The sequence below is a fragment of the Emydura macquarii genome, unplaced genomic scaffold (assembly GCF_026122565.2).
Source record: "Emydura macquarii macquarii isolate MOO-44397 ecotype Brisbane River unplaced genomic scaffold, CSIRO-AGI_Emac_v2 contig_705, whole genome shotgun sequence".
In the NCBI taxonomy this organism is placed as follows: Eukaryota; Metazoa; Chordata; order Testudines; family Chelidae; genus Emydura; species Emydura macquarii.
Genome location: NW_027130842.1, coordinates 11,720,092 through 11,742,313, shown reverse-complemented (window position 1 = coordinate 11,742,313; position 22,222 = coordinate 11,720,092). Strand labels below are relative to the sequence as shown.

The 22,222-nt window shown below is 40.8% G+C and overlaps 1 protein-coding gene across 3 annotated transcripts in view; it reads right to left on the bottom strand.

The window, feature by feature from the left end:
- Positions 1 to 13,495: 13,495 nt before the first annotated feature.
- The window catches only part of MTHFD1L (methylenetetrahydrofolate dehydrogenase (NADP+ dependent) 1 like), a 229,645-nt gene continuing 220,918 nt past the window's right edge, over positions 13,496 to 22,222 (bottom strand). For all 3 annotated transcript variants that reach the window (XM_067542406.1, XM_067542408.1, XM_067542407.1), the window contains 2 exons: positions 20,576 to 20,684; positions 13,496 to 13,771 (listed from right to left, as the gene is read on the bottom strand). In XM_067542406.1, the coding sequence (XP_067398507.1) occupies positions 20,595 to 20,684 (90 nt within the window). In that variant the 3' untranslated portion in view covers positions 13,496 to 13,771; positions 20,576 to 20,594. The remainder of the gene's footprint in view (positions 13,772 to 20,575; positions 20,685 to 22,222) is intronic.

Below are 22,222 nucleotides of genomic sequence, written 5' to 3'. Positions count from 1 at the left end.
GGGACCTCAAGAGGTCATTTCGTACTCAGCCCTGTGCTGTGGCAGGATCAACTATACCCAGCCCATCCTTCCCCTCCTATAATTATAAACTCACTTCTTGTGGGTTGCATATAAGGAATGGGTTTTACATGCATTCTGGATGATTTTTTCAAATGTTCTTTTTTTCATGAACAATTTGCTCTGGGACCAAAAGTATACAATTCCTACCTTTCTTTTAAACTCCTTTTTGCTCCACAAGGGTTTGCACTTTCAGGTTGTTAATTCCTCTCATTGTTCTGGCAGGTCCCAATTGTACAGTAGTGCTGCTTGCAAAAGTCTAACTTTGTCCAAACATTTCTCAAAGCTCGGGAATGAAAAAGTTTACTTGGCAAATAAATATTTGAGCTTTTACATGAAAACCACACACACGCACAAATACATATCTACTCACACACGTTTATGTGTGTATATAATCCATTACACTCAAATGTATTGGGCAGAGGAACACTATTATGACCACACTTGTAGAAATATTTTAGTTTAACTGATTTGTTACATAAACATTCAGGCCTCAAACATTGTGCAATCACAATGCTCCATTACAGCCGTCCTGGTCTTATCCCTAAAGCCAAAGGCACTTTCAGTGTTTCTAAGATCCCCTCAACTGGGGAGTCTGTTTCAGCCCCTAAAATTTACACTTTGACATTTTTTTTGCTTGAAGGATTGTCTCCCTTTGTGAAAAACTGTAAAAAAACCAGCCTAAGAAGTGTAAGTGCCACAAAGGGTTGGACTTAAAAATCCTTAGAGTTCAATGAAACGGTGGGGGTGAGAAAAACAAAAATCCAGCCTCCAAATTCAAACCCACTTGCTATCCTTGATTTTAGGGCTCAGTCTTTGGGCCCTGGGCAGAGTTGTGCTTGGTGCAGGACCAGAACTGTCCACCTCCTTTGCTCTCTATGCAAGTAAGAGGAATCTCAGGGCTTTTCTAACACACGTCATCTGGTAATAGCCCCCAAGAGGACATTATGCCATCTAAGGAGCGCTGAAGTGGAGCAGTGTTCCAGCTCTTCCCTAGCTATGCTCCTGGTGTACCCACGATACTGGACAGAATGCATAGAGCAGGGGGAGTCTATAGGCAGACCATGGGCTGAATCCAGATCGCCAGATGCTTTTGAACGGACTGCAAAATCTTTATTTACTTATTATCGTGATTGTGGGGTGGAAAACGTTTCTCTGGAGTCTGGACTTTTGAATATAACCTGACCAAGAAATGTGGACCTTGACAGAAAATAATTGACCATCCCTGCTATAGAGCTTTATGCCACTGGGGGAGCACTCAGCAGCTCTTCATAGGGCACTGACTGTGGGAAAATGTGGGGCATTGGAAGGAGCAGTGGAGCGTGTGTGTCAAGAGGCAGCTAGTGTTTTGGCAGCTGGAAGGGGTCAGGATCAAATGTTGTGAGGTGGGGTAAGAAGTAGGATTTGGCAGGTGCAAGAAAGTTCGGGAGCAGCTGCTCACTGAAATTTTGGGGAGAGGCAGGAAGAATGGTGGGAAAATTTCACTGTGAGGAGGGAGAACGGGAGCGTGGACGTAAGGGAAGGGAGGTAAATTCAGGTGCTTTGCAGAGACAGTTAGAAAACAGAATCCTACAGGTGATCCCAACAATCCTGACAGGCTACAAGAGAGTAAGGCTATGTTCAGACTGACGGCGGCAAAATCGCTGCCACCAGATCGATCTTTCTTGATCGATTGAGCGGTCAGTGAGACTTGCTCAATCGATCAGGAAGTCGACTGAGTAAGTCCACCCCCTCAAATAGCGTAGCACTGAGCCGACGGGAACTCAGAGCAGTGAGAACAGGGCGCAGAAGGGAAGCTGAGCAGTTGACGTCATTTATGCAAACTACTCTGCGTAGTTTGCGTAACTCCTGTCGGCTGCCGCCGAATTGCATGGTCAGTGTGAACCAGCCCTGAGATTTAAGACCAGCCACACCCAAAGAATTAACCCCACTAGCTGCAATTAGACCCGGCTGTTTTCCCTCCTCCTTCCTTCCAAACTGAAAATGCTGCACGGAGGGGAAAGCAACAATTATTGTTTGAACAGGTTATTGGAAAAGACTGTAAAACTCACCTGCCAGAGACTCCTGAGAGAGAGCGAGCCCAGGAAGCATGAAATAACATGGACAGTCTCACATCTGATGTAATCACACCATGAACAGCAAAAATCTGTGTCTGACAAGGGAATTTTGATGTCAACTCTTTTTTCTATCAGATTTTCAGAGCTGCAAGGGCAGGATGGAATTGTATCCTCCTGTAGGGCAGTGCTCAGCTATGGATTTTAAAAACACATTTAAAATAATTTTGCCATAAAGCATCAGATATTGGCCCCTGCCCAAGCCGTGATATGGATCTGACAAGGAGAAAAACCTCATATGTAGCATTTCACAAGCACGTGGATTTGGGGGAGATGTCTTTACATGCTAATATTCTCTCTCCATTGACCCAACTTAACTGTGGAGTAAATTGAAAAGAGATACTCTGGTAGGGAAACTTTCCAAGCAGCATTTGTTTCCATGTTTCTGACAGTTCTGTATCCAGTTACCATCACTGATCTCATTCGGATTTTAATTTAAATCTGAGGTGCCCTGGATCAAAACGAATGCTTATGCAGGGTGCCATTTCAGATTTCAGTAGCGGGGGACAACTTGAACCATGATTCCAGGAGGCTACTTAGGCACCAGAAAAAACTAGGGTTTTTTTTTTTTTTTTTTGCAAACAACTCACGTCTTGTCTACGCTAGAAGGTTTTGTTGATGCAAATTACAGCGATGATCAAAAAGCACTCTAATTATAATGCCTGTGCCTGTACAAACAGCACTCGTGTCGCAGAACAACATCCACACTTGGTGCTCTAGCATTGACAGTGAGAGCAGTGCACTGTGGGCAGCTGTCCCACTGTGCAACTCACCACCTTGTGCCGCTAGGAGTTGTGGGAAGGCGGAGAGGATCGAAGCACACTATGGGTGCGGGCTCAATGTCCCATGATGCGGTGATTTCCATCCTGTCATTCCATAGGTTTCCAACTGCATTTCACGGCATTTTTCAATGGCCCCAATTTCCTGAGTGCCCATCACCTCTATCTGAAAAGATAGATCCTGCACTGCTCTCCACTGTTGTTGTCAGTGTTCTGAACACATTGCGGCTGATCGTGCAGTATATCATGAGCTCCCAATTGGAACGGGAATCCGAGGCACATGACCTGCTGTGTGCCATGCAAACAAACAATGCCACATTACTGTTTGCATTCACAGAGCATCTGCACACAGTGCACCGCCGCTTTTGGGTGCCTGAAACAAGCACTGAGTGGTAGGATCACGTCCTCACGCAGGTCTGGGATGACGAACAGTGGCTGCAGAAATTTCGAATACGCAAAGCACCTTCATGGAACTGTGTGTGGAGCTCACCCCTGCCCTGCGGTGCAAGGACACCAGAATGAGAGCTACCCCTTTTGGTGGAGAAATCCGTGACAATTGCCGTGTGGAAGCTGGCAACTCCACAGATTGTTACTGGTCAGTCACTAATCAGTTTGGAGTAGGGAAGTCCACCATTGGAGCTGTTATCGCAAGTGTGCAGGGCCATTAATTGCATTCTACTATGAAGGACTGAGTGTCTTGGAAGTGTGTGTGAAATAGTGAATGGCTTTGCAATGATGGGATTCCCTAACTGTGGTGGGGCAATAGATGGCACATATCCCAATTTTGGCCCTGGACCATCTTGCAATGGAGTACATCAATAGAAAGGTGGTATTTCTCTATGGTACTGCACCATAGGCACCATAGGCATTTCATGGACATTTCGCGGGTTGGTCAGGGAAGGTGCATGAACACTGGCCTGTACAGAAAGCTGCAAGCAGGGACTTTTTTTCAGACCAAAAGACTCTAATGGGGGATGCTGAAACGCCCATCGTGATCCTGGGAGACCCAGCCTACCCTTTACGGCCATTATTGTGAGTGCAACACCACCACTGATGCATTACTGTCAGATACACCTCTTTCTCACTGTCCCCTGGCAAGCGCACAGCTCGACGATCAAGCAGGGCATGAGGAGTTGTACTTGGGGGAAGAGGGCACTCAAGTTGTGGAAAAGGTGCTGAGTGGTTGTTTGGGGAATTGATGCAGGTAGAGAGGGACAAAATTTCAAATTGTGCCACCATTTTCCACAGGCAGAGCAGCCATAGAAGCTGATATTTCACTCTTGAGAATAAGCAGGGGTGCTAGGGTGCATCTCCTCAAACCGGGTCCCTGTGCTGCTCACCTGTGTGCCACTTTGGTCCCTGCACAAGTGATTGCCAATTGGCATGGGGAAAGTTTCCTACAACGGAGGAAGAAACAAAACAGCTGTGCTGAGGAATCTCCGGCAGAGGATTGGCAAGTAGCTCCAGGAAAGTTTCCTAGAGATCTCTCTGGAGAATTCCCTTGAAATCTTGGAGTGCATTAACACACTTTACTGCTGCACTGCCTAGCTGAGCAGGGGAATGGGAAGCACATGCAAACACAGATACTGCTGTGCATTTCTATCCCTTCAACAGGCTGTATAATACGATAAAGCAAAGCACAGCTGTACCTCATATAACCGAGCATCATCAGCTCAAAAAGATCCTTTACCAGAACTCCCCTCTCCTGCATCTTGCACGCCAGAACTGGAGGGCTGGGACTGGCTTGACCTCTCTGAGGTCGAGAAGAGGTCCTGGCTCTTCACGTCAGCAAATGACCCAGTTCCGTGCTCCGCATCATCCTCCAACTCGACCTCCTCGTTCACAACTTCTTCTTCGGGGTCGAGTCCGGTGTCTGCTGCGTCTGGGCCCATGGAGCTATCCCTGGATCTCTTCGTGGTGGAGGTGGGGTCGCCACTGAGGATGGCTTCCAGCTCCTTATAGAAGCGGCAGGGCTTTGGCTTTGCACCAGACTGAAGTTTTGACTCTCTAGCCTTTTGGTATCCCCACCATAGCTCCTTGATTTTCGGATGGCACTGCAGCATGTCCTGTTCATAGACCTTCTCCACCATTAAATGAGAACTTTGACCGTAGGTATCATAGTTTCTTCGGCTGGAGTGGAGCTGGGACTGTACAGCTTCCTCTCTCCAAATGCCGATCAGCTCCAGAAGCTCTGTTGTGCTCCAAGCGGGACAGTGTTTGGCACGTGGAGCTGCCATGGTCAGGTGGGAAGATGAGATGTGAGCTCTCCACACCAACCAAGCAGGAAGTGGAATTTCAAAAATTCCCAGGACTTTAAAGGGGAAGGGGTGGGTGGCTGCAGGGGAGTGGAATTCAAACTCATGGACAGAGCAGTCAGGATGGGCATTCTGGGTCACTTCCTGGGGCCCATTTACTGTGACCTAACCAAGCGTGATGTCACACTCGCACTTTGTCGCTAAAAGTTTGGCACCAAAAGCTCTACTCCTCTTGTCAAGGTGATTTTATTTTGTTGCAAAATCCAGGGAGTTGGGGCGGAGGAGATTACAGTGTGTACACCATCACTGGTTTGGCGCAAAAAGTTGATTTTGGTCAACAAAAGTGTCTAGTGTAGACCAGGCCTTAGAAATTAGCTGACAGGAGCACTGTAGCTAATTCCTATACAAAGAAAGAAAATTAAATAAATATTAGACCCACTCACCTCTAACATGTTCTGACCCCTTGTGTCAAGTCACTGAAGGGACTGCTAGTTAGGTTTAAAAATTTAATGTATATTCTTTGTTTGTTATAAACTCTGAAATACAACAATTGAAACAATTGTAGAAAAATCTAGATTACTGACCATCTTTTAGGCTACTTATTTTTTTTGCAGTTCCCCAAGCTTGGAATAGATCATTTAACTTTTGAAAATATCCTACTAGGGCAAGGCCCTGAGAGTTTATACTGCACCCGCCTGGGACTCTAAGGGTGTTACCATATTACAAATAGGTTAGAAACGGACTTTAAACAGGAATGAAACTGATAGTTTCAAGTCACTTTCACATTATTGCCAACCCCAAATATTAAAAATCATGAATCAGGCTCACCAAAAATCATAAGATTGGCTTAAAAACCATGAGATTATGTCAAAATAATGGATTTGGTGGAGCTTTTATTTGCCTTCTGCTTTTTGAGCCTGTGGGGTGCACTGGGGTTACATTTTGAAGCTTTCTCCACAGCCAAGAGGGCTAGAAACGTACTTTTCCTTTAAGAATGAAGGCTGAAATCATCACATATTCACTTGACTCCAGGAGCTGGGGCTTTAAGGAAAATAATAATCATGATGAGACACATGACAAAGCGTTGGCAACACTGCGGAGTTCTGCTTAAAGGCTAGTTACTTTCCAGAAGGCTCTTAAACACAACACTACAGTGACTGAGTTATAGTTCTCACAGGAGAATATTTAAAACCAAACACCAAGAAAATTCCACATTTTAAAGCTGAGGAAAAAAATTGAGTCTTCTGAGGTATATCAGGGGGCATTGCAGGCAGGAAAGGAAAATAAACAGCCACAGGAGCTCTGGGCAGCTCTTCCTCTTAAAAAAAAGTTGGAGGGTCAAATCTTCTAGTCCTTAATCAGGTAAAATGTCTATTACCATCAGCACCTCCGCTCATAAATATTAACGTGTTCAATAATGATACACTTCATATTTAAATATCTGAGCCATCTTATCCAGGGCTACACATTTTATATGCATTGGCTTAGGGATTCATTTTCTGACATATACTAAACAGTGCTGAGCAGTGAATAATACAAATCATAACAATAACTGTCGATTTTATGGACTCTGTGGATGCAATTTCTGTTTTGTTCTGGAATTGGCCTGAATACAGCCAAAACCCTAGGAATTTGAGGCATAAGCACATCTGATACTCATACGATACTTTCTCATTCCTTCCTTTTTTCAAACTCTGAACAAAAAATGACAAAACTAAATGGCTTTCAGTTAAAATGTAAAATTTCACAGCAGCCATTGCTCTACAACTCAGCATGGGGCAGAACCTGCCACCTCTTGAGGGTTAAGTGATCTCCTCTCATCTGACTCTTTCTTCCTTCCTTCCTGACCTCTGCTTTTCATGCTGTCAACCATGATGACATCCTTCCCAATGGCCTGGGACCATCTGCTGGAGTCTCAGAGAACTGGCCTTCTTGGTTTTGCTCCCATCTATCAGAGTCCTTTTTTTTTTTTTTTTTTTTTTTGGCAGCATGCAATAGAGAGGCTGGGCCAGTGGATAGGGAGCGAGCCCTGAGAGACCTGGGTTCTACTCCCCCTATGGACTTCCTGTCTGACCTCAGGCCAGTGCCTTAGGGTCAGAGTTTCAAAGGTTTTTAGGCATCCAAAGATGCAGCTAGGCTTCGAGTGGGAATTTACAAAGCACCCGACCTTCTAAGCACTTTTGAAAATCCCACTAGCTGCCTAAATACCTTTGAAAATCTGGCCCTTAGTTTCTCTGTGCCTCAGTGACCCATCTGTACAATGGGAATAACAGCACTGCTCTACCTCACAGAGGGGCTGTGAGGAGAAATAGGTTAGACGTCGTGAGGTGCTCAGATATTACAGTGATGGGACCACATAAGTACCATAGGTTGAGTGGGAACTTATACCCCTGTTGTCTCTTCCCTTGGTTTTGGCCCCTTCTTTTCACCTATTTCCCTCTTTTCTGAATGTAACCTTAGCTCAGAGGACTTGACTGTATTTTTTGTGTCCCTTGTGTTCTCTCTTCAACCCGCTCCCTCTCCCCCACCTAGGACAGGCTCATCTAACAACTTCTAGATCCTTAATTTAATCACCAGCCCTTTCTTGTCTTAATCACCCTGCCTCTGTTTGTAAACAAAATACTGACTCCTTGCCCCAGGGGGCACAAGCTGGGAGCAGTCCCTCTTCTCTGCAAACTCATATTCCACACACAATTAAGAGCTGCGCCTGGAGCTAGGAAATACCCTCCTGTACAAAACTCAGGGGGTGGGGGAGTCTTGTGCCCCCCAAATGGCGCCCCTGTGCTTGTATGCATCACTCTCTCCCAATACAACTTTCCTATTATAGTGCGAATTGGGAGGTGATTAGTTACTGCTCTGAACATGCAGCAGCAGACCGAGTGTTGTGACAATGGAATGCTTAATGGATTTACAGCCTATGCACTATTATCTTTGAATGTTGAGAAAGGTTTAACAATTCACTTCAATTAAGTCATGCTAAGGGGAACCCAGTGCTGGGGACTTTGCTATGAGAGCTGGGCTTTGTATATATGTTCTGAGATTATGTTTGAGACACTTTGTTTATGAATTAATATTGTTTGGATTAAAAAGACTATTAAACTCTGGTAAGGACTACTCTGGACAGGCTGGGTACTTCTCCATGGACAGAGAAATGCAGGAAGGAGACTTCATTTTCTGTTTGTTTTGCGTCTTCCTATTTCTTGGCTTCTTTGTTTTCTACTCCAATTAGGGCCAAATGAGTGCAATATCGGAGACCCTTGTATTTCTTGGGTTTAAACACCACACCCCAAATAATCCTGGATTTTAGTTTTGTTTACACAACTGATGCTACCCAATGTGGTTCCAGCTACCAGAAGGGAGGAGGAAACTTAGTCCAGCAACTGACTTCTTGCCTCTGATCCATCCTTCCAACCTGACTGACGCCTGCCCAAGGAAAGAACCACAAGCCAGGCTTAAAGTTGGCAACAGTCACTCCACTACTGGACCATAAAAAGGAGTACCTATTTCCCCTCTTGTCTTCCTTTTCCTATCTCCTGCTGGTGTCTTCTTTTTTTAATCTGTGTCTGGTTGGAGAAACTCACTTGACAAAACTAGCAGGTTTATGAGTAAACTTGTTACCATTCCTGTCAGGAATGGTCTAGTTATTATACAGTCCTGCTTTGAGTGCAGGGAATTGGACTAGATGACCTCTTGAGGTTCCTTCCAGTCCTACACTGCTATGATTGTTCCAGTTAACATTGTCATCATCAAGAAAAAGGGTCAGGAAAGGAAAAGCTGGTTTTGCAAGTTGGTTGTATCCCTGACCACCTTGGCAAATAGCCATTGAGGGACCTATCCTCCACGAACTTATCTAATTATTTTTTGAACCCAGTTACACTTTTGGCCATCCCAGCATCCTCTGGCAATGAGTTCCACAGGTTGCCAAGGGGAAAAAAAAACACTTCTGCAAATTGTGCATCAGTATCCATAAGAAGGTATATACTTGAGTTTTTGTATGCACACACCATTGAGAGTTTTGGAGTTTACAATTTTAAAATAAAAAACATTACAACAAAACTTTTAGGTAGCTTAAAAAGCAGATGTATTGATATAAATGATAATACAAAAATTGCCATGAGGCTCCTAACATAACAAAAAATAAGAAGCAAAGAAAAACCATTTACATCTTTTTGTAAAATTGTGATTATGGAACATGTCATAAAACTGGTCTAGGGGTTAGAGCCCAGAAGGGACGTCAGGACACCTGGATTTTGCCTCTCGGTGCCTCATACTGCAAATCAGTAACCAAGGAATATTCCTGTCTACCCACTCTTGCAAACTCCTTTGAAATCCTCCAAAAAGTGTCTATAAAAAAGTGTATCATTGCTTGATTTCCTCTTTCCATCCAGGACATTTTTTCTGGATTTATCTCTTGAGGCTGCAGCAGCTTTTATAAAGAGCCACAGACTTCACAAATATTGCTAATACTATGGAATGTGAAAGGATTCCAAACCTTTTATAGCAATATGTTCACGATCACTTGTGTCTCAGTGTGTTTTAAAAGCATCTTACATTCCACAATACTTAGCAATTTGCAGGCATAGCACACAGGTCACTTGTAACACTTCATAACAATTAGATTCTCTATAATGAGCAATATTCACTGCCTTGCCTTCTGTAACTTCAATCTTTTCTCTTACATTTCCTTGCCAACCACAATCTGTTATCTGTGCTATTGTCATGTGGATTGAAAACTCCTTAGGCGAGGGACCTTATCTTCCTATATGTCCCTAAAGCACCAACAACACCTATAAAAGACGACACTCGTAATACTTTTTTCCACTTTACCTAAGAAGCATTCAAAATAAAGCAAATGAAAGGAAAAACAACACACTAAATAAGGGCAGCTGCTCCCACTCAATGGCAAAACTCCCATTGATGTCAATGGGACCAGAATGAGGCCAGGGCTGAGTGCTTTAGAAAAATCTCACCATAAAAACTTGAAAGGATAAATAGGTGAAGAAGCTGAAAGTTGTTAGCTCAGAAGATTTTTGCAGATATTTAAGTTGGGAAAAGCAAGCCTGGGAAATAATGAAAGATGATTTCAATTGTTCAAGGAGTGCTTGGTGATGAATACATCAGCACACTGTAGCATACAAAATAAATTCTCTGCCCAGATGACAGCCTAGAAATCACATGCACCTCATTAACTCCTGACTATCTGTAGTGGATCTCCTGCTGCAGTATGGTAGGAAAGATAGCATGGTCTAAATTTATGGGGACAGGAATATACAATGTGTGTACATAAAATGGGAGTTTGGACTGGTTTGTTCAATCCTAGGACTCAGAGCCTCAGACTCCTCATGCCGTGTTCACTGGTCAACAGCAACGGATGCTTCAAAACCACCAGTGCTTAGAATCCTCACCACACTGAGATCAGAACTGAGAGAGAGCTGCGGTGGAGCCACATATAGACATGGCTGTCACAAACAGTTTCTTTAGGCAGTGTGGAGCAGATTTTTTTTCTCCCCAACAACCTCTTTAGGAAACCCCCCCCCCCCCCGAGATAGTGTTGGAGCCTATCTGCACTACAAATGAGTTGTGGGATTAGGAGCAACATAGTCATATTATAGATTGAGCCTAGGGCACAATAATATATCAAATCTCTGGCCACAATTATCTGGAAAACTGTGCTCAAATCTTGCTAATAAGAGCCTTGTTTATACATCATTGTAGCTAGTATGGGTATAATCTCAGAGTGCCCAGAGTCTAGCCTGGCATAAACTCAATTTGTGAATTGAATCTTGTTAACAATAGAAAATATCAGGTTTTGGAACCATCAGAGTTCCATCTTCACTGTAATTCCTCCCATGCTGGAGGTCCAAGTTATAACACAGTAGTCCTCATAGTTAAAATATGGTTTCATTCTTGCACTCTGGAAGGCCAAGAGCATTATTTCAACTGTGCCCCAGTCTCACTAAAGTTCAAGGCTACAGCACAGTTAGTGCACACAGTTAAAACAATGTTCAATCCCTGCAAGACTAAACTATATTTAAAAAAAATTTGGTTTGGGAACTGTGAGATGGTGGGAGTGGTAATGTAAACAGGACCAAAGAGACATTGTTCAAGCCTATAACATATAGACATGAGTAAGCTGGGTGGAGCACCACTGGAAGATGTCACTTGGGAAATAAACTATTTCTGCTCATTATTTCACTTAAAAGGACTATGTGGTCTAGAGAGACAATATGTCAATGTTTTGTTTTTCTTTTCATCTGTTATTGAAGGAACCAGTCCATGAGCATTTCCTGAGAAGGAGCACTCTCAAAAGCTTGAAAAGCTGAACACAATATTCTGTGCATTTTGTCAGAAAAGAGTCCAGAGAAAGAAGTCAATGACTGTGATGGTCTAAAAACGCACTGACTGAGATTCTACTCAGCAATCTACTGAATACCTGTTTAAATGAATATCAAACTCAGCAATGAAGCACACTCAGTTTTAGGTGTTAAGTATGACGGTTAAAAGTGGAAAAACATGATCCTGAGAGGCCTAAAATTCTGTGTTATGATTTCAAGAATGCTCCGCTTTTATGACTACACATGTATCCTGTCCACTATATACAGGATACACATTATGTAGAAAAAACAGCATGGCAGGAGAAAGCCATAACCCTGTATCTGAATGTACCCATGGACCAAAAAAGTGCAACACTCTATTTAGCACCCAATCTCACCACCATAACACATCATTAACATGGACAGCTTGTTTTGTTCATTGTGTGCCTTTCTTTTAAAAGCCAAGCCCTACCAGCTTGTAGTTCTTGAACATGAGCTTAGACAACTTGCTTCATCTCTTTTTTTAAAATGATAAATTGCATATAATAATCACAATAGAGACATGTTGAGAAAAATGAACCAAATCATGAAAAGAACTGATTAGAGTTCTTATCAGCCAGACCCTCCATGGCAGCGGTAGTATACTAGTGCAATGCATTCTCAGGTGACACAGCACAGCTGGAGCTCACTAGTGATGTTTGGAGGTTCAAGACTTTTGTTTGTGTCCAGAAATAACGGGAAGGGATCAAAATTTTGCTACTAGAAACCGAAATGAGGCCATATTAAAGAGTTAAAAATGAGCATTATTTTATTTATGTTATTTTATAACATTTTTAGCAGCTGGCCCTTACACCTAGTGAGATAACGATGTGGACTTGGTTGATGATATACAATGCATTATCTGAATTGTGAGATATTTTGGGCTGTTCCCTACTTTATTAGGTGATGTTGTAATAATGCATTTACAGTGCTCAATATATTGTGCAAAGGAGTTCACTGAAAGAATCAGGTCAGAGGTGCATGTGCCTTAGGATGTAGACCCTTTTAGGCACATATTTGGTAATAAACACCAACAATGAGAAAGGAAATACTCAAAAGTAATTTGTTAAATATGTTCTGTTTGAAAGTTTGCCCTACTGTAACTGTACTGTACTGTACTGTAACTGCCCTACTGCCTAACTGTGGTTCATTCAATGGGCACCCAAAGAAAGTCAAAAGAACTGCTTCATTTTGGATTTTTCATATGCTACAGTACCCAGCTGTCCCTGCAGAAATACCATACCGCAAACCCAAAATAAAGAATGGTCAGTTTTCACTAGCAGTACCACCTGCTCACTAAGAGTAAATGCAACTCCAGCCCATAAGGTCTACTGTTATGGCTCCTCCTTTTCTGTAAAATTAAAGGACACTCAATTTTGCATTGTAAGAAAAATCCTCCATAATAATGGAAATAACCCACTCCACTGGGAAACAAAGGTTGGAGGTTGATATTTTTCAAAAGACTGACATGTAAGACATACTTTCTGTCTCCTTAGACAGTTGATTTTAAAATGAAACAATGTTTGTTGGCATTTGGGATTTATACCGGAGATACTGAACAAAATAGATCAAAAACTTTGTAAAAGTACCTATGACAATGGGACACACTGTTTTACATTTTTCAAAGCTGTTTGCCCAAAGAGGGAAAAAATTCTGTATTAAAAAAATCTTGTATGTTTTTCTTCAACAGCCCCCTCATTTGAAATTTGGCTCTTCCCCAGCAGTGCCCACAGCAACACTTGCTGGTAACTCAGAAATGTGCAGCTAATTTGTGTGTGGTTTCAGCTCCTGAATGCCAGAAACTGAACTGTACTCTTTCAAGAGCAACAGGCTTTCTCAGGCAGTGTAATCCTGTTTATGGTAATTGTTTAGATGGCCATTGATGAAGGAAATAGTTTTGTTAGCAGCTTAAATAAAGAATACAAAATCCCAGAGTGGAAAATTTCACCTTTCTGTTCATACCATTTTATCAACAAAACAAGCATTCAGAAATGCAAGCAATAAGAAGCATGGTGAAATATTTCTCTGCACTAAAGCAAGAATAAATTCATTTGTAAGTTTAAAAAGTTTCATAAAAATGGGTTGCAGGAAGATAGATTTTTGCTCTTTGGTATATCTTGATACCCCTTCAGAGACGCATAACAGGTATATTTCAAATTCACTCGTCTCCTGTTGCAGAAAATAGTGAAGTGGCTGTTTGTATTTTCAGAATTCTGGAAAAGAAGAAGGTAAGTATTGCAGTAATAATTTTCATTGATTGAAGAAACAGGAATAAAGAAACAAAAGGAAAAACATGATAAGAGGATTTTTAATGTTTCAGTGGTAGAAGTTTTGCCAAGTCTAATTAGATAAAATATTTAACTATACCATGTGCTATAAATAACATATTTCCATTTAATACAAACCCTTTGTGTATACCCAATGGAAGTAAAACGCAAAACACACACACATATGATTGCAATGTTATGGGCTTTTGATGAGTTGACATTTTGCAATAAAGAGTTCCACTGACTTAAAACTTGGTGCACAGAATTTTGCAATGTTTTTGTTTAAGTACTATTAAAGGAAAGCCAACAAGATGCATTTTCAACAAGAATTGTTCAGGAAACAAAAATAATATAAACATTTGTGGTATTCAGATCAATTTTTATTTACTATTCCGGGCTGGGGGGGGGGGGGGGGAACGACACAAATTTGGCAAGCATTTTATTCCTCAATCTGAACTAGCTCAATTTTTTAAAAGACAGATTTAAATAAATGAGTGATAGATTAAAATATTGATGCTACAATGTATAATAGCAGCATTAAGTAAGATTCTCTCATACCTACAGTTCACCTTCATAAGCAAGCTGAAATGAGCTTCTCTCAACTCTTCACTAGCAGTGAAGACTGATATAAGAATAATCTCTACCAGTTTACATGGGGAGAAAGTCATCAGCAAAATGTATCTGGGGGAAATAGTGCATAGAAAATTACAATCCCAACCCCACTATCTAACAGCAATTAGGAAAGCAAACAGAAATCTCAAGAGTATCAATAGCAGAATAAAGCACAACTCAGATGATAGATTCCATACCTACTAACTGTGGTGGTATGTAACATATCATTTAAAGCAGCTTCTGTACCAGATGACTGGAGGATAGCTAATGTGACGTCAATTTTAAAAAAAGGCTCCAGAGGCGATCCTGATAAATCTAACTTCAGTACCAGGCAGATTGGTTGAAACTATAGTAAAGATCAGAATTAACAGACACACAGATAAATACAATTTGTTGGGGAAGAGTTAACATGGCTTTTGTAATGGGAAATCATGCCTCAATAATCTACTAGACTTCTTTGAGGGGGTCAACAAGCATGTGGACAAGGATGATCCAGTGAATATAATGATGTACTTAGATTTTCAGAAAGCCTTTGACAAGGTCCTTCACCAAAGGCACTTAAGCAAAATAAGATGTCATGGGATACGAGGGAAGGTCCTCTCCTGGATCAGTAACTGGTTAAAAGATAGGAAACAAAGAGTAGGAATAAATAGTCCGTTTTCATAATGGAGAGAGATAAACAGTGGTGTCCCCCAGGAATCTGTACTGGAACCAGTTCTGTTCAACATATTCATAAATGATCTGGAAAAAGGGATAAATAGTGAGGTGGCAAAAATTGCAGATGATACATAACTACTTAAGATAGTTAAGTCCAAAGCAGACTGTAAAGAGTTACAAAGGGATCTCACAAAACTGGGGGACTGGGTAAGAAAATGGCAGATTAAATTCAATATTGATAAATGCAAAGTGATGCACATTGAAAAACATAATACCAACTATTCATAGAAAATGCTGGGGTCTAATCTGACTGTTACCACTCAAGAAAGAAATCTTGGAGTCATTGTGGTCAGTTCTCTGAACACATCCACTCAATGTGCAGCAGCAGCCAAAAAAGCGAATAGAATGTTGGGAATCATTAGAAAAAGGATAGAGAATAAGACAGAAAATATCGTATCACCTCTTTATAAATCCATTGTACGCCCACATCTTGAATACTGCATGCAGGTCTGGTTGCCCCAGCTCAAAAAAGAAATATTGGAATTGGAAAAGGTACAGAAGAAGGCAAGTAAAATAATTAGAGGTATGGAAAAGCTTCCCTATGAGGAGAGATTAATAAGACTGGGACTTTTCAACTTGGAAAAGAGACGACTACGGAGGGGGGAGGGGGGGAGAGGATATGATAGAGGTCTGTAAAATCAAGATTGGTATAGAGAAAGTAAATGTTCTCATAACACAAAAATTAGGGATCACCAAATGAAATTAATATGCAGCAGGCTTAAAACGAACAAAAGTAAGCACTTCTTCACACAATGCACAGACAACCTATGGAATTCCTTGCCAGAGGATGTTTTGAAGGCCAAGACTAATATGGGGTTCAAGAAAGAACTAGATAAGTTCATGGAGGATAGGTCCATCAATGGCCATTAGCCAGGATAGGCAGGGATTGCTGTTTGCCAGAGACTGGGAATGGTCAATAGGACATGTCATTTGATGATTACCTGATCTATTCATTCCCTCTGAAGCACCTGGTGTTGGCCACTATCAGAAGACATGATACTGGGGTAAGATGGACCTTTGGTCTGAGCCAGAATGGCTGTTCTGATGTTCTTATGAGATAGCTAAGGCAATATAACAAAGGGGCTGTCAAGATCACAAGTGAAGTATTGCACTATAATTTTTAAATAGGTAACATCTAATATCCCCAATTTGTAATTGGATCCCATTGTGCTAGGTACTGTATATGGGAATAAAGAGGATGGCGTATTTGTTAAATCTAACAGGTTGAAGGGGTGAGGACTGCTGTTGACTTGCTTTGTGTCAACTATTTCTGTATTTACATATATGAGATGCCATGGTGAAAAGATAGGCAGGGTTTTTAGAAATTCAAATAAATATATTAATGGACTCATATTACAGGAATTCTACTGAAGAATTAGGAGAGATTCAGAAGGGGCATGATCAATGGTCATAGTGGTTATTATGCGGAAAGGTTAGAAAAATGGGCTTATAAGTCCTGGCTCCATTGAAGTCAATGGTAGTTCTGCCATTCAGTGGAGCCAGGATTTAACTCACAGTCATTAATGTTTCCTTCTGGGTTTGATGCACCTCAGAATGCCTTGCATAAGATGACCCAAGTTAACTGCTCTTTGGAAAAGCTGCAGAAGTGTCACAGTATCACCTTCTTATACTGCAAAGCATCCTGCTTCCTCTCATGCCTGGAAAGAAGTTTAAAATGCAAGAACATGACTGACAGCTGGGGCCTTGCCTGGTCACAAGAGATCAAGGAAAATGAAAGAATGGGAGTCTGGTAACTGGTAAGAAGAGGGTAGATACAGGAGACACCTACCACATGTAGGTTCAGAGAGCTGGACCAAAAGAAAAAGGGCTTCTTATAGCCTATAGCAAGGAATCCCTCTAGCCTTCTCTTTCCCAGGATGGGTCTTATTCTCAGATCCCTCCAGATCCAGAGCACAAATAACTCAACAGCTCACTCTTCTTTTAGTTCCTCCAGCTGGCACAATTGCCTCTATTTACCCCAGTGCGACTGGCTGATCTCCCTAAGAATCTCTGTGGTAAGGGTAGATAACTGTTGTAGAATCTCTGCTTAGGGAGAGTTTCAACTTTTCCCTATTAAGTATAGCATAGAGCAGTGGAGGTTGGGTGGGGTAGTAATGAGTGATAAAGAATTATATGGCAGTGGGGAATTAGCTGAATCACTTGAATGCTTGTTTCCAGACTTTTAAATGCTTGGGAGTTTTTAATGGTGCACAGAACTTTTTGCAAAGAAAGTGTAAAGTTGTCCTTTGGGTGTTGGCTGCATTTGATTGAAAAACATTTTCAACCTTGGCTTTTTTTTTTTTTTTAATTAATTTTTTGGTTAGAATATACTCTAAAAATTCATACAAACTCCAAGATACACTACAGTACACACCTTGGCCTGTACTATTCTGCAGAACCTTGTGAGAACTATCACCAGCTTTATTAACAGTATTGACAAGTAAGATAAATTGATGAAGTCCAAAGCTTAGCTCAGTATTAGCAAGACACACTAGAGAATTATTCTAGTGGCACAAACTTTGCTGTTGGGATATCTTCATAAAGCCTGATGAAGTTAAGCACTGTGCAGAGTAGGATAGAGAATGCATGTTAGCACAACTGTTCTCAGCTATGCATGTGTGTTTATAATGAAACCATCTGTAGTTCTTGGATTAATCTCTGAATACTTTATAATTACCACATCTTGACTATTTTTGAGTCAGTTCTCCTTAGTTGGCAAAATACAATACTGCTATAAAATTTACAAAAATGTATAAAATGCTAAGAGCACAACAAAAGAGTTCCAATCGAGCAGACAGAAAATGACTGTATCTGTCACCATATAAACACACCCATGCATACCTCAGTGCATTTTATCTGCCCTGTGGCAGGCTGCTCCAGTGTCGAGACCTTTCTAATGGGTGAAAAATGATCTCAGAGAACAACTGGTTACTAGGCTAATATAAATCAATTTATGATAGCACATGTAATTTGTGGTGGGAAAAAATGAGATCAAAATCGGGAGGTGGTTTTTTAAAAAAATTCTTAAAACATTTTTTTTTTAAAAACATTTTTAAAATTCTGCCTCTTATTTCCCTGTCCCTAGCTGTATCACTCACCCCTCCCCCCCCCACCCAGGCCTCTAAAAAGCCTAATCAACTTCTTACTCAAATCTCAGCATTTTGGGACTGAAGGGAAGATGCACAAACACCTAATAGGGTAACAGTCTTTCTTTTGGCCACAAGTACACTACATATTAACCTACAGCTACGTTTGAAAGAAATCCATCCTTGGCCACCTGAGTAGCAATGCCCTGATCTTCAGAGGTGCTGAACACCCACCAAGGTCGCTGGGGTTAATGGGACCTGCATATCCACAGCACTTCAGAAAACTGGAACACTTACTAGATGCCTAACTGTAGGCACCTAAGTTGAAAAATCTAGGCCCATATTTTCCAAAATATTATGGTCAAAATGTCTTCAGAACTCAAACTCATAGGCTTCTCTCCTCACATACTTTATAATATTACCAGCACAACCACAATAGAGTCATAGCTTTATTATATATGCTGGGATGCACATCATTTTCAAGAATCTGATTACAGTTTAATTTACTAGCATTTCCTTTTGAACTCCAAAAGATCCCATGCTGATAAAAAATCCAAGTTTAATATTTTTACTTTGTATATTACTCTAAAGCAAAGTCCTTCATAGTTGGACGTAGAGTCTTTTGTTTTCTGACTATTGTTCTTGAAGATATATTTAGCAAAAAGAAAACTCCTTACCCTTTGGGTATGATGTACTTCAACAAGACTAAGTAGCAAACATGTTGGTTGGACCACTTCACTGAAGACAGCAAACCTGCATCTGTGCATAGTTTTTACTTTAGGATTCTGCTGTCATTTTAGATTGTTCAAAGAGGATCACATGATACTTTCTGAGCAAATATCCTTCTAGTTTATAGTGTTAATTCACAAAAAAGTAATAGGATATGTACCAAGAAATGCCATGCATAGAGCTACATAGGAAATAAAATAGCCAATGGCACTCAATACGTAAGATAATTGCCTAAACCTATCATTGAACTTTCTGACTAACCACTTTTTGCTGTAATAGAAAGAATACAGGAAAATGTCAGAGTCTGCTCTGATCAGATTGAAGAATACTATCTTACAGTATAGGCAAATGAACAGTTAATTTTGCTTTTTTTGGTACTGGGGGAATACAAAAAAGAAGGAAACCCAATTATCCTAAATATAGGGCAGGCAAAGAATAGCTAAAAATTAGCATCACTGAGAATTGGAGAGTTAACACGTATGATATACTGAAGGAATAACAGGAACAAAAAAGGCAAGTGCCATATTAGTTGATTTTGTACAGGGTTATTAGGTGTAACGAGAGGCAATTATTCTACACCACTTGGCATGGTCTAAGCCTCAACTGGAGTACTGAATTCAGTTTTGGTAACCACTCTGATTTTAAAAGAGGGACAAGCCAGTTTAGAGTAAAAAGAATGAGAGGCTTGGAAGGAAAGATAGAGAGACCTGGATTTGAAAAGTGTGCAGAAAAACAAATGGAGAAGAAAGATAACTGTCCTGAAATACATATAATAAATATATTGTTTGCAGTGTTGTCATAGCTGTGCTAGTCCCAGGATATCAGAGAGACAAGGTGGGTGAGGTAATATCTTTATTGGTCCAACTTCTGCTGGTGAGAGACACAAGCTTTTGAGCTCTGCAGACCTTTTCTTCTGGTCTGGGAAACAATCAGGTAGCTGTGACATGCTGTTTTCCTGTCCTATACCCGAGAAAGAGCTCTGTAGAGCTTGGAAACTTGTCCCCTCTTTCACCAACAGAAGTTGGTCCAATAAAAGATATTGCCTCACCCACCTTGTCTCTCTCGATAAACATATTGTCATATGATAGAGAGGACTGGGATCAGTTAGTCTTTGTTTAAGAGGACAGAACAAAGAGTAATAATGGGTTTATGATTTAGCAGAATTTTTTTGGAAAAACGACTGGGAAAATCTATATAATAATAAAAACAGGCTGTGAAAGTGAATCACCATCAGAGGCAATATTCAAGGCTAGAGTAGACCTATCTATCAGGGATGATTTCAGAAAGAAAAAAAAAAAAAGCCCTGTTGATTGTTTCTCACAGTGGAAGGCCAGATGCTTAGCCAATATAGTTTGACATAGCTCCATTAAAGCCAATAGGCCAAGCCAATTTATACCAACTGAGGGCATAGCAGCAGCTATTTAATGAGTGAAATATCCATACAATATGAGGCAATAATGAAACAGATATTTCCCAAACCTAAATACTGATTCCCTTGATGTATCAATGACAAAACCATTACCAATTTCTTACTCCTGTAAATAATTAGTAATTTTGTAAAGTGAGAAAGAAAACAGTGTGTTAAACACTGTTACACATAACCCACCTGAACTTAGTCACCTCTCTCAAAACAACCCTTTGACTTGCTCGGTGATCGGGTCAAGGTCAATGTCATAGAAGCAGGGCCTTGTAGGAAGTCCTGGCATCGTGCTCATCTGTGGGAGCAATAAAATAAAGTTACACTCCTGCAACTGTAAGCGGATAATCACACTGTGCATATATACCTTTGATGAAGTGAAAGGCTAGATTGGTTTTCATGGACTCAACTGCAGCTGCCATTTATTTATTTATTTATTTATTTTTAAAAAATAAATCAAGCCACCTGCTACTTCAATTCATTTTCTAAATCTGAGCCTATGAGAGACAGGAAATGGGAAAATAAAACCTGTGACAGTTTAAGGTTGTAAAGTAGGAAGACATAAGAGTAATCTTCTTCACAAAATGCAGATGCACTCTGGATTTCTTTGTGCCTCTGAGCATTTATCCATTTAAAACTATGATACCAGGAATTCTGTAGATCAAAGTAAAGAGCAATATTTCATGAATTTCCCCCAATGCTACAATAATGTTGAATTGTGTGCCTTTTGAATGAAAGGAAAAGGAATTTGCTCTAACGTGTTCATGACTACGAATACTTAATTAACGCCAAGAATGAACTGAGATTAAAATAAATTAATGGTGAATTCTAACTCCTCATTTAGGATTTCCCAGCTTTTGGACTCCAGGCATTTTTCATGAGAGTTATAACCAAGAAGTTATAAAGCCTGTAGTGCTACAATGCACTAAAACAGTAACATTTCCAGCAAAGAGCCAAGTCCCATACGTTGGCTAAAATATAAAGCGACAATAGCATAATTACTTCTATTTACTCATAATTAAGGCCCTGATCCAGGATAGTACTTTAGCATGTACTTAACTTCAAATAATGGGAGTAGTCTCACTGACTTCAAATACTGCCTTTTTATAGATTCAACAGGATTACTTACATTATTATTAATTATCTGTATTTCAGTAGCACGTTTCAAAAACCCTTAAGTGATTTAGGAGCCCACTTTCAAAAATGTTGTAGGTGGTTAGAGACCCTAAGTCTCATTATGCTCCTAAGTCACTTTTGAAAATAGGCTCCTAAATCACTTCAAAACATTTTTGAGAATTTTAATTGCTGTCATGGACCAACGTCCTGTACAAACATACAACAAATTAATGCCCCCTGCCCCAAGCAGCTTGCAATCTAACTAAGGCTACCACTACACTATGAGCTTGGGGTGTGAGTCCCAGCTTCTGGAGATGTACTCACACTAGCTCTCACCAAGCAAGTGCACTAAAAATAGCAGTGTCGCCATGGTAGCACGGGCAAGCTGCCCTGCCTACAAACCTGCCCACACCCTGAGTGTACATATTTGTGGCAGCTAGAACACGCTGCTGCCACCGCTGCCTGTGCTGGCCTGGCTACACGACTATTTTTAACGTGCCAGTTCAGATGAGACCTAGCAGGAATATGTCTGTGGGAGCTGGGAATCACACCTCTGGCGTGTAGCGTAGAAATAGCCTACATGTGCTTAAAGTTAAGCATGTGCTCAAGTGTTTTGTTGGGTTTGAGCCTATTTGAGCCTATCTTTTTTTTTTTTTTAATTAAAAACATTTTGAGGATTTCTGAGGATCACGATCTCAGCTAGGTAAATCAGCGTAGTCC